This window comes from Sinocyclocheilus anshuiensis, unplaced genomic scaffold (assembly GCF_001515605.1).
Source record: "Sinocyclocheilus anshuiensis isolate Anshui unplaced genomic scaffold, SAMN03320099.WGS_v1.1 scaffold1229, whole genome shotgun sequence".
NCBI classification, from domain to species: Eukaryota; Metazoa; Chordata; class Actinopteri; order Cypriniformes; family Cyprinidae; genus Sinocyclocheilus; species Sinocyclocheilus anshuiensis.
Genome location: NW_015551079.1, coordinates 61,505 through 73,795, shown reverse-complemented (window position 1 = coordinate 73,795; position 12,291 = coordinate 61,505). Strand labels below are relative to the sequence as shown.

At 37.9% G+C, this 12,291-nt stretch overlaps 1 protein-coding gene across 1 annotated transcript in view; it reads right to left on the bottom strand.

The window, feature by feature from the left end:
- hip1rb (huntingtin interacting protein 1 related b) overlaps positions 1–12,291 on the bottom strand; it is a 67,442-nt gene that overhangs the window by 18,510 nt on the left and 36,641 nt on the right. Inside the window, exons 8-17 of the mRNA XM_016452528.1 lie at positions 8,345–8,485; positions 8,114–8,171; positions 7,300–7,375; positions 7,046–7,204; positions 6,787–6,839; positions 6,567–6,639; positions 5,501–5,684; positions 5,334–5,422; positions 5,059–5,175; positions 4,879–4,980 (exon numbers count right to left, since the gene is read on the bottom strand). Coding sequence (XP_016308014.1) covers positions 4,879–4,980; positions 5,059–5,175; positions 5,334–5,422; positions 5,501–5,684; positions 6,567–6,639; positions 6,787–6,839; positions 7,046–7,204; positions 7,300–7,375; positions 8,114–8,171; positions 8,345–8,485 — 1,052 coding nt within the window. The remainder of the gene's footprint in view (positions 1–4,878; positions 4,981–5,058; positions 5,176–5,333; positions 5,423–5,500; positions 5,685–6,566; positions 6,640–6,786; positions 6,840–7,045; positions 7,205–7,299; positions 7,376–8,113; positions 8,172–8,344; positions 8,486–12,291) is intronic.

Here is a 12,291-nt window from a genome sequence, read left to right as displayed (position 1 = left end):
GAAATGTAGTGAAGTAAAAAGTACGATCTTATGCTTTGGAATGTAGTGAAGTAAAAGTAAAAGTTACTCAAAATAAAACGACTCCAGTTAAGTACAGATACTTGAAAAATATACTTAAAGGGTTAGTTCACCCAAAAAAGAAAATTAGCTTGTGTTTTACTCACCCTCAAGGCATCCTAGGTATATATGACTTTCTTATTTCAGACGAATCCAGTCGGAGTTATATAAAAAATTGTCCTGGCTATTCCAAGCTCTATCATTGCAGTCAGTGGGTGTTGCAGTTGAACAGTCCACAATTCGTCAAATAAAGCACGTGCATCCATAATAAAACGTGCCGCAGACGGATCCAGGGGATGAATAAAGGCCTCCTGTAGCGAATCCATGTGTTTTTGTTTGAAAAATATCCATATTTAAAATGTAATAAACACTTTTCTATCACTTCCGCCATCTGTCGTACGAGGAAGCCGTTCCGGTGGATGACGTAAGACGTCGGCGTTGTGAGATTAGTGACGAATGCGGAGAGAGAACAAAACAAAACACCGGTCACGAATTAGAAGTACAAACCGACGATTTGCAAAGAAAAATGACGGAGGATTTCGATATAAACCAAGAGGAGACTGGTTTCCTTTGCTAAAGTTAGGAAACTTTGCTTCCTTTGCGCCTATAAACAAACTCGTGAGACTAGCATATCTCAGAGGCGCGCGCTCCGCATACGTGCTGCGGCATCCGCCGGAACGGCTTCCATGTATGACAGATACCGAAAGTGAGAGAAAAGTGTTTATTACGTTTGCACGAGACTGCAATGATAGAGCTTGGAATAGCCAGGACAATTTTTAATATAACTCCGACTGGATTCGTCTGAAAGAAGAAAGTCATATACACCTAGGACGCTTCGAGTGTAAGTAAAACACAGTCTACGTTTCATCTTTGGGTGACATTTTCTTTTTACTTTTGCCATCTGGTAAGTGCTACAGTGCACTGAGCACCAGAACAGCCAGGCACAAGAAAGGTAATTTACCTCACATCTATTTGTATATAGCACATTTGTACATACAAATTTGTCCGTTTTGTTTATATGTATTTAATTGACTTGTCTTTATTTTTTATTTTATACTATTTGTGCACTGTTGTTGCCTCTGACCACTGGACTTTTCACAAAGACAAATTCCTTGTGTGTGTAAACATACTTAATAAATCTGATTAAAATTCTGATTCTAAATAAATTACATAGATTTCTTCAAACAGGGCCATGAAGTGTGTCCTCCTCACTCAGTGAAGTAACAATTATAAGTCTGTCTCGGTCTTTTTCATAATATCTGCCTTAACCAGCTTCTCAAAGCACTTCATAACTAAGCTATACATAATATTTCTTATGCACCAGGATCACGGTGGATTGCTTTAACAGTGCAGGCACTCTCTGTTGTCGATGGGGGAAAAATCTATGTTATCAGCAAAAGAGGCCCTACTGCTTTTACTATGTTTAAAAACTGTCCCCCACATCAAAGACAAACACAAGCATGATCTAAATTGGACCTACACTCATTTTTCAAGACCTCAATGTTCTTTTTAAAATAATAAATATCAAAACAGGGTCAGAAATTAACTTTTCTATTATATTTGCTCCCTGGATTTGATTTCAAAGTGGCATATTTGACCTTTTTAAAAAAAAATTATAATTACCTTATTAAATGTATCAGTATAATTAGCTTTTTAAATGTATGTCAAATTTAACTCACAAATTCAATCAATCAGAATACTACAGACTGTTAAGAAAATTTGATCAACATCAAATAACTGCTTTGGCCCTCTTACCATATGTCACTATATTGCCCTCTTCAAAGGATCTATTTCTCTATGATAGGAGGATCTTGTCACACTCCTATCTGAGTGATTTTGTAACCCACAGTTACAGTGATAATCATTTCCTCACAAAAAGTAACAGCTGCTTATTAACATTTGCTACATTATCAATGTCTGAAACCGAGTCCATAAAAACAGTCCAGTCGGTGCTTTCCAAACATACTTGGAGACATAGTGTGGCCTCTTCAGACCACACTTTCCCTTTTTAACTACTGCAGAAGAAACTACAGGGAATATTTCATCCTTGCCAAGTGTTCCTGAGGTGATTCATGCAAGCACAAAATCAAAATAACAAATTTTCCTCTATTTTCTTTTCTCTATTATCATATGGCATAAATTTCTGCACCACAAACTCACTGAAAACTCACATTTAAACAAAAAACAAACAAAAGAACCAACACTTAGTATCTGTTAGTTGCCTCATGCACAGCAACATTACCACATGGTCTGAGGAAGTAACCTATATTCTCCAGCCTCAACCTGTACCTCGAGAGAAGATTTTCTCCCAGATTCAACTAATCTGGTTCTGTCTCTCAGAGACAGAAGATTGTTCTGAGCCCAAAGAAGAATACATTGTACTAACTTCCACATGGGATACAAATGCATTCCACTCTGGCAGCTTATGTAATGGCGCTTTTCCACTGCGTGGTACGACTCTGCTCGGCACGGCTCGGCTCGGTGTGCGTTTCCACTGCAGTTTAGTACCGCTTTAGAATGGGCGGGATTATTCACATGTCGTTATAGTTGCGCCACCTCTACTGCCTCCTGAATAGCTCCTGAAAAACTTTTTCCATTCCTCGTCGCCCCATGGAACGCCTGTACTTCCTCAAAAGACAACAAAACGATCCAATCAGTGATCAGCAGTTTACATGTCACGTTTTGGTAACGGTACGGTTCACTTGGAACCTCAACCGAGGTGGTACTGAAAAAAGTACCAGGTACCAGGTACTGTACCCAGTGGAAAACCCCCCAAAAGTGAACCGTACCGTGCTGTACCATGCAGTGGAAAAGCACCATAAGAGACTACCGACATGTTGTTTGTCCTTATGACCATATGACAGTCTCATACGCCTGGAAAGAAACAGCTTAAGGCTAGAAAGGCAGACATCATCTCCAGGCAATTTATGTGTCATGTGAGATGATCGCCCTTCCAGACTTTGTAGGCTGGACAACCTTCGTAAACTGCACCTCAATCTACTGATGAGGCATCTGTCAAACTCCTCAACTGTTGGCTCACCACTAGATCAGTCTCATATGAAGTAGGCCTAATGGTACCACCGGTAAAGCTACTGTCATGAGACACAAAAGCTTTGAAATGGACTTACGGGATTTTCCCACCATGCACTGAATTGATTCAGCTCCCAAAAAGCTAACCTGAGAAATGATCTGTGTTTCTGTATGGTTCAGAATTTGAAAATATTGATGTAACAAAGTTCAATGTCAAGGGAAGAAAGAGGTGGGAACCGGCGAACATTCAAACACATTAATTATAAAATAAACAACCAAACAAAAGTAACAAGGCAGCCCCTCATGGATGACTGCCGCGCACAAACATAAACAACACAAAGTAAAGTCCAGGCCTGGTCCTCTCTCGTCCTTCCCTGTAGTCACTCCTCCTTTTATCCTTCTGGAGCTCCTCCGTGGGACTCGAGACCGGTGTGGCATGCGTCACCAGCCTCGCTCCATTCCCATGGCTCTCGGCCCCACCCCACTCGTCACAATTAATCTTTCACATCCATCAACAAACCTATCCCCTGGTAGAATTGGACATTATGAAACTGCACTCCCTGAGAGTGAACTGGACAGTACACCTTTTTTCTATGATTTGAAGAACCCAACAAGATACATTCGGCAGAAGTGACAATGCTGCCAAATGAGCTGAAAAAGCCATCTTTATATACAGAAAAATATAGAAATTATAGAATTAAAGAATATAAAATATAGAAATGTATATAGTACAATATAAAGAAATTTATTTTAATAAATAAGTAAGTGTATTTACTTGTCTCATTAGTGTTTAGTGCAGTTGTCGTTGCTAGGAAACGATTTGTAAGTCGTGTTGGATAAAAGCATCTGCTAAATGACTAAATAAATAAATAAATAAACAAAAATGTCAGAGACATTTAACTCTCCTGACATCATTGGCTACAACAGTCAATTTTACTTTGGACTGAACCTTTTTAGTGATACTATTTGGCATTGAATTAAATATATTTATATTCAATAATTGTCTTAAATTGTTCTTCATTCATTTTTACCGCAAAGCATTCTGGGATTTCCTTCTCCACGAAGAATACGTGTAAGCCTGCCTTATTATTTTGGCCACAAGAAGGTATGTATTTTTAGAAGCCATCATAACTGTACAGCACTGTATGTGGCTTTGTGCAAAATCAAGTGATTTTTTTGCCAGTCTTTTTTAAACAGCCTTCATGATGGGATTACATCTTTGATGTCTTAAAACCCTGTTTATGTAGCAGTTTAGTAGGTTTTAGAACAGAGCTAATGCATCTTGAAAGGTAAATTAACATGGAAGAGATTAGGGCTGCACAATTAATCAAATTTCTAATGGTGATTACAATTACGGAAGTCTACTTAAATTATTCTGTGTGCTTGAGATGTGTGTGATTTTCTTCTTCCTACATGTTATCTTAAGAGTTTTTTCCATTGTTTTAATTTTAGTTTTAGTATAACATTATAATACCTGGCATATTTTTACTTTTTATATTATTAACTTTTTTTAAATTTAAAGGAGAAACCAAAACAATATATAGTTGACATTTGAGGCTTAATGCTATAGAAAAGCAATAAAAGTTGTTCAGGAAGAGTTTTGTCGACTTGTTTATTTTCTTATAAAAAATATGGCATGCAGTTCCTTCAAACAATGGTATAAACTATTCAAAACATCATTCAATGTAAATTGCGATAATCGTAATTAATAATCGCAATTACAATTTCAAGGGAATAATCGACTATTTTGATTCTTGTGATAATCGTGCAGCCCTAGAAGAGATACTATACCTTCTCAGAGGTCTGTAATAAACTCTTGACTTTATGGATCTCTGCATTCTTCTCTTCAAGCTCCCTCCTCAGTTTATCCATATCAAACCTCTGCTCTTCAAACTAAAGCAACAGGATGACATGTTACCATCAGTCTTCGGGTTTCAGTTCAAATTAAGGAAGATGTGTGTGCATACTTACCTTCATGTCTGATTCTTGTCTGACTCTTTCTACCTGAAAGGCTAACTGTTGCTTAGTTTGTTCAATTTCCTCTTGAGTCTGTTGTGTGGCTGATAGCATCTTTACTGTGTCTGCACTCTATAGAAGATAAAGGACACATTCACAACTGTATATCATTTTAACACATATTTTTTATATATAGAGGCATACTGTTTATTTGAAACAAATGCAAACCAAGGTAAAATCTCTGTGATCACATATACACACACATAGGTGCAATGTATTCTTTGTCATACCTTTCGGAGGAGTTCAGCATGGTTGGCAACCAGTTCAGCATGCTTTTCCTTCAGTTTATTATAACGCAACTCGGTCGCTTGGGATCTTTCTATATATGAGAAAGTCATTAGAATCAGTTGCCACATTTTTGTTTAAAATGTATATGTGCATGCATGCAAAGACTTACTTTCTGCCTCAACAAAGCTAGTCTGCATGCTCTCATGTTCAGTGTTGCGGCGACGGATGGCCTCTAACTCCATGCGTAGCTGCTCATTCTCCACCAAGGTGCGCTGCTTCTGCGCACGCTGCTCCTCCAGTTCTGTCTCAAGACTGTTGATCTGCGACTTGAGCTGTGTGATATAACGTTGAGCCTGAACACATGGTGAAACCACAATGGTGAGATCATAGTACGTAGTCCAGTGCATAAAAGGAATTTTGAAAAAGAAATTTTGATGAATGTTCTGGTTACTTTTCCAGCACAATGGCAGTACACAGTGGCTCACTTTCTGTTGCGTATGAGGAATATCAAATTGCAAACACTCCAAAAGCAGAACAAAACAGCACTACTCATTTGAACCGTACCACAGGGGCCATTTATAGACAGCACAGGGTGAGTTTAGAGCAGGTGCATGTACTACGAGATTGATCTCAAGTGATAAGCCTTGAATTTCGTGCAGAATTTTCTGTCACAAACCAAAAATGTCTCTGTGATTTAAACTAGTTTAAAACTACATTAATTAGCACTGACATTCTCAACAACACTAAGAAAGGAAACAGAAAAGACAAGAAAAAAAACAAAAAACAACAACATTGTGCCATGAAAAAGCTAAAAAGTTAAAAGATAACAAGTTTTAAGTTAAAAACTAATTCTTTAAGAGTATAAACAATTTCATTTCCTTTTTCATTTCATACTAATTTTTTTGGGTTATAATTATAGTTATAAGTATAATTGTAATTATAGTTATTTATAGCAATTATAGTTATAAGTATAATTGTAATTGTAGTTCTAAGTATAACTGTAAGAAAAAAAAGTGCAAACTGCCTTGCGCTATCATGTAGCAAATTAAACTTACCCCACAACACAACCCAGCATCCAACTAGCACTAATAGTAGTATTACCAGTTTGAACATAGACACTGTGGTAGTCTAGGTGCTACTGATGTTAGTCTGGATTTCTGTTTCATATCAAAGACTGCATTCCAATTTCCAAGATTTAAATATTGTACCTGAAAATATTAGGGCCAATGTCTTACCTCTCCTTTTATCTTTTCAAGCTCAGCTTTCAGAAGTTCAATTTCTCGTTTCAGATGTTCAATTTGGAGGTCTCTGTATTACGGAGGAAGTACAGAGTACATTTCAGGTACATACTTGTAGACAGAATGTCTTCAAAGTATAAACTTTCCATACATATCACCTTCATAATTAAACAAATTAAACAAATGATGTATGGTACGATTATCAAGTATGACCTACCTATCATCAAATCCATCACTGGGTGGTCCAAATGCTTGATCAAATATGTCACCCTTAAAAAAGAAAACAGGACATATTTAAGAAGTTCCGTAAATAGGAGCCAAGAAATTCAAGAACGGTTTAGGCTAAATATTACATAAAGCGCCAACCTCCAAAAATGTCTATGTGCCAACACAATGAAGACATATTAGAGCTCTTTCAACTGTTTTTTTACTCAAAATCTATATCATAACACTTACTGGTTACCACTTGCAAGTACCTGTGGCTGAGAGGCCATGCTAGGCTGCGCCTCGCTAACATCTATCAGAGGCTCAGGTTCATCCTCTTCCTGCTCCTCAAGTTCTTCTTCATCTGGGATGACAACCATGGGTTTAACATGCTCCGCTAGGGCAGAGGCCCGAAGGAAGTTGGGTGGAGACTTAAATAGAAAAAAAAAAATGCTTGGATGTATGGATATGAAGTGTAATCCATATACAGTATCTGTTAATAAGATATTAACAAAGATTTCCTTACATCAGGCAGTCCAGGTATTTGGATCAGCCTCTTGAAATATAGCATGTCTCGAGCTTTATTGAGGAATGTTTTGAGGCTGAAAAAAAAAAAAGTATATATATATATGGTAATGTCCTATCTCTCTTTCTACAAATCTTCCACTTGCGCTGTCTCTCTGCTCCCCCATCATGCTGATTGGTGATTGGCAACAAGTGTGTTTGGGTGCTCAGGGCACTATATTACTATTCTGAAACCATTCTTTGCATTAAATAAATAAATTGTTTTTCTTCTTGAAATCTTCTGTTCAAAAAGACAAGCCAGAATGATTTGTTCACATATCAGACATTGATACTTTCCTTAAGAGCATGAAAAGGAGAGCAAAGGCAGAAGTCATCATTTTCTGTGAATAATAATTTAAATTCCTGTCTGTTTCTCTCTTGAAATATAACATTTTATAGGGACCCTTTTTTGACACTTTATGACACTTTATGCATCCTTTTGAAGTTTGAAAAGCTTTAGTCCTCATTTATTGTAATGGCACAGAAGTGAATGGCACAGAATTGAAGAACAGTCTTTTGAGAATTTCTCCTTAGGTGTTCCACATAATAAAGAAAATCCCACAGGTTCAAAACAACATGAGGGTGAAAAAATGTTCAAAAAATTAGCATTTTGGGGTGAACTTGAAGTGAAAGTTAAATCAAACATGAATTATGGGAATTTCTTTGTCCACATGTAATGTTTTCTTATCTGTTTCCTGCATTTATATTTCCTGCCAGCATTTCTGTATGGTAACATCTAGAATAGCTACAGACAAAATAAAAATTATTGAATGTACCTGTGGAACTGCTCATGAAAGCGTTCACGGTGTCCCTGAAGTGTGTCTGCAGGTAAACCTGTCCAAAAAAAAAAAAAAAAACTTTAATTTCCCCCAAGTATCAACAACTAGGTCCAGAAAGTGTCTACAAAACTTGATTATAATTAAGGCATTTACAACTTCAACATCAATCAGTTTTTAATGTTATGTCTGGAATTAATCTTAGACGCATGACTGAGCTAGAACTCTTACAGGCGTGCAGTTTGAAGAGCAGTTTGACGGTGTAGTGGTAGAGGTGACTGCAGTCCTGGATGACCTGGATGAGTGGTGCTAGTTTACACTGGCCTGACGTCAGTGTGGAGATAGCAATAGACATATTGAGCTGGCGGAGCACTAGGAATATAAAGAATACAGAATAATTTAACTTCGTACCAGATAATGCAGTATTTTTTTCTCCCCACATAAGCCAAAGACAAGACACAGAAGACAGCAACGTCCATAATACAATAAAAACAAAACTAAAAGTAGGAGACTTCAATATCTAGCATGTCTTTTTTCTACTGACTGTTAAGTTGATTTCCTGCTGATTTGTACATTTGCTAAATTGACTTGATACATGTTAATTAATGGCTAACCAGCATGAGATGTGGATATTATCGGGCAGAGAGTTGCTTCTTCCTAATCACTGCATTTTGGTAGAATAGCAAGACATGTAAATGTAACACGGTTTCCTAAGAAGGGGTTGCTATATCGACACAAACCAAGAGACCAAGAGCTTTAGTGCCTAGAGCCATTATAGAGAAAATTCTGCAGCTTAAAGCCTGTTGAGCTTACCTGGTAGGGACGCTCCCACAACCAGACTGCTCCCAAGACCAAATCTGCAGGCTGGAGCCCCTAAGAGCAGATCTAACTAGGGAGGCCACAGCTTCGGTTTGGCAGCTTCCAGTCTGAAAGAAGACTACTGCACTGCTGCTTTAGCCATCCCCAAGCCTCTGCCAATTGTAAAGCTCTTTAAAAACAACCCAACTTAGGGGAGCATATACTTAAACATCCAGTCTCAAAGAACTTGAGGAGGCAACAGGAGAGAGCAAAGAATTCCCTTCTCAGGGCAGAACAGCAAAAGTACAGCGGCAGAGAAGAGAGTGGAGCACCTGTGGTAACTCAAACTATCTCATGCTCTGCAAAGCATACCAAAGCACCAGGGAAGTGTGCCAACGTACCTCATCTACACCATCACCTCCAAGCTAAAGAAGCTGAAGGGGGCAACAGAGAATGCGGGACACTAATGGCGATCAAGGCCACTTTCTTCTTTGTCCACTGCCCTTATACAGGCATCACATTAACACAAGGAACTGAAATCTTTTATCGCCGATCCACCAAGGGATTGCGCTACCCGTTTAAGCAGAGAAGTGAGCTGAATGTTTTCATGCCTAGCTACTACCTAGAGGGGCCGACTGAAAGCGCGGGTCACAAATAGCATCCTACTACCTCTTTGCTACGTAGCCCTTAAATTAAAAAAAATGTAATTAATCAAATTTGAAACATAGCTGAGAGGATACTGCCTTTTCTAGTATTTTTGACAGAAAAGGGAGATTTGAGATCGGTCTGTAATTAACTAATTCTCTAGGATCAGCTTAGATGTAATAGGGTCTAACATACATGTTGTAGGTTTTGATGATTTGAAAAGTTTATACAATTCTTCCTGTCCTATAGCAGAGAACGAGTGGAATTGTTCCTCAGGGGATCTATAGTGCACTATGTGATGCGATAATGTGGTTGACGACTGCATGGTTATAATTTTATCTTTAATAGTATCGATCTTGGAAGTAAAGAAGTTCATAAAGTCATTACTGCTATGCTGTTGGGAGAGGTCTGTCTGTTGATGCTTTATTTTTCATTAATTTAGCCACTGTATTGAATAAATGCCTGGGGTTGTGTTAGTTATCTTCTAAGAGAGACGAAAAGTAAGCAGATCTAGCAGTTTTTAGGGCTTTTCTATAAATAGAAGAACTTTCCCGCCATGCAATACGAAATACCTCTAGTTTTGTTTTCTTACAGCAGCGCTCCATTTTCCGGGCTGCTCTATTTAAGGCGCGAGTGTGCTCGTTATACCACGGTGTCGAACTGTTTATTATTTACAAAGCAGTCTTGTGGTAGAAGTGATGGTTCTACCATATTTGTAACAAGGAGTTGAATTTGCAGCTTTAGCTATATGGAGTATACACGAGACTAGATAATGATCCGAGACATCATCACTGCTGCAGAATTGCATCGCCATTAACATCAATTCCATGTGACAGTATTAAATCTAAAGTATGATTACGACAATGAGTAGGCCCTGACACGTGTTGTCTAACCCCAAAAGAATTCAGAATGTCTATAAATGCTGATCCCAATGCATCTTTTTTATTATCAACATGGATATTAAAATCGCCAACAATTAAGACTTTATCTGCAGCCAGCACCAACTCAAGATAGAAAATCAGCTAATTCTTTGATAAAGTCTATATGGTGCACTGGTGGCCTGTATACAGTAGCCAGTACAAACGTCACAGGGGATTTATCATTAACACTTGTTTTTATGGGTAAAGCTAATTCTTTGATAAAGTCTATATGGTGCACTGGTGGCCTGTATACAGTAGCCAGTACAAACGTCACAGGGGATTTATCATTAACACTTGTTTTTATGCGTAATGTTATTTGAATCACCATTACTTCAAACGAATTATACTTGAAACCAGAGCTCTGAGAAATACTGAAAATTTTACTATAAATTGTTGCAACACCTCCCCCTTTGCCTTTTGGATGCGGCTCATGTTTATAACAGTAATCTTGGGGGTAGACTCATTTAAAATAATGTAATCATCTAGTTTTAGCCAGGTTTCTGTCAAACAAAGCACATCTAAGTTATGATCTGTGATCATATCATTTACAAAAAGCGCTTTTGTAGAAAGGGTTCTAATATTCATTAAGCCAAGATTTATCCTTTGTTTATCTGTATTATATCTGTTTTTTATTTGTTGAACATCAAGTAAATTGTTACACTTAGATTGTTTTGGGCGTTTTTTTGTATTTGCTAGTTATTACACAGTCTGTATAGCATGGTTCCTCAATAGGCGGCCCGTGGGCCACATCCGGCCCGTGAGAGAAAAATGTTTGGCCTGCGCTAACGTCAAATAATGTGGCATGAAAATTCAAACGCAGCATCAGAAAGTGACATTAACTTACATCGTGTCTACACGGGACGCGAGCTGCACAATGCAGCGTGACGCAATGCAGCGCAAAAAAATACAACAGAATCAGCGTGATAATCAGTGATGCTGTCAACACTGTGTGCGGTGCTGCACGACAAATCCCCGACAGTAAACTGCTGACTCGTTCTATTTATGACGTACTGAAAGAAAGTTCAAATGATCTGCAATGCTTTGTCGCGTCCAATGTAGATACGATGTGACAGCAAAAACATGGAGAGTGAGAAGAAAAGAAAAGTGGACACGGAAAATAGATGACAATGTGAACGGACTGAGCAGTTTTGAGTGAGTGATTGACTGATACCATCTCTGTTATGGAATACACATGTTGGTTCGCAGTGAGTTCACAGTTTTAACATAGCCTACCACAAGTTTGCTTTAATTTATTTTCAAGATCTGAGGTAAATATCTATTGATGCTTTCACTATGGCTATAAAGATCACGCAAAATAATATTCAAACTCCCATTAGACACTTTTAACTTTGAATAAAGCACCTAATTATTACCTGAGATTATCACTGTCATATTTTGTATGTTATTCCTGCTGCGACGTCGCAGAAAATAAAAAACGTTTCATGACCTTATGGTCACGTGTCGCGGGTGGTTAGGACAAAAACTACATGGAAAAGATACTTTTTATCGCGTCGCGCCTGGTTGGGACACACGGTGTTACACAGTTTGACCCCCCCACCTCCCACAGAGGGAAATTGGAGAAAAGCGATCCAGTCCGGGGACGAGCAGGAACAGTTGATTTGCATGGCAGATTTTTTGTTTGTTCATTAGTTTTTAAATATTAAACAGGCAAATTTCTTCTGTATCTAAATGCAAAAATGTTCATAATTGTTTGAATAAATCAGACAAGACTGGTTATCTTGTGACCATCTTGTGACTATTTTAACAAAAGCAACAATAATATAATAATTGTAATAATAATAAAATAAAATTATA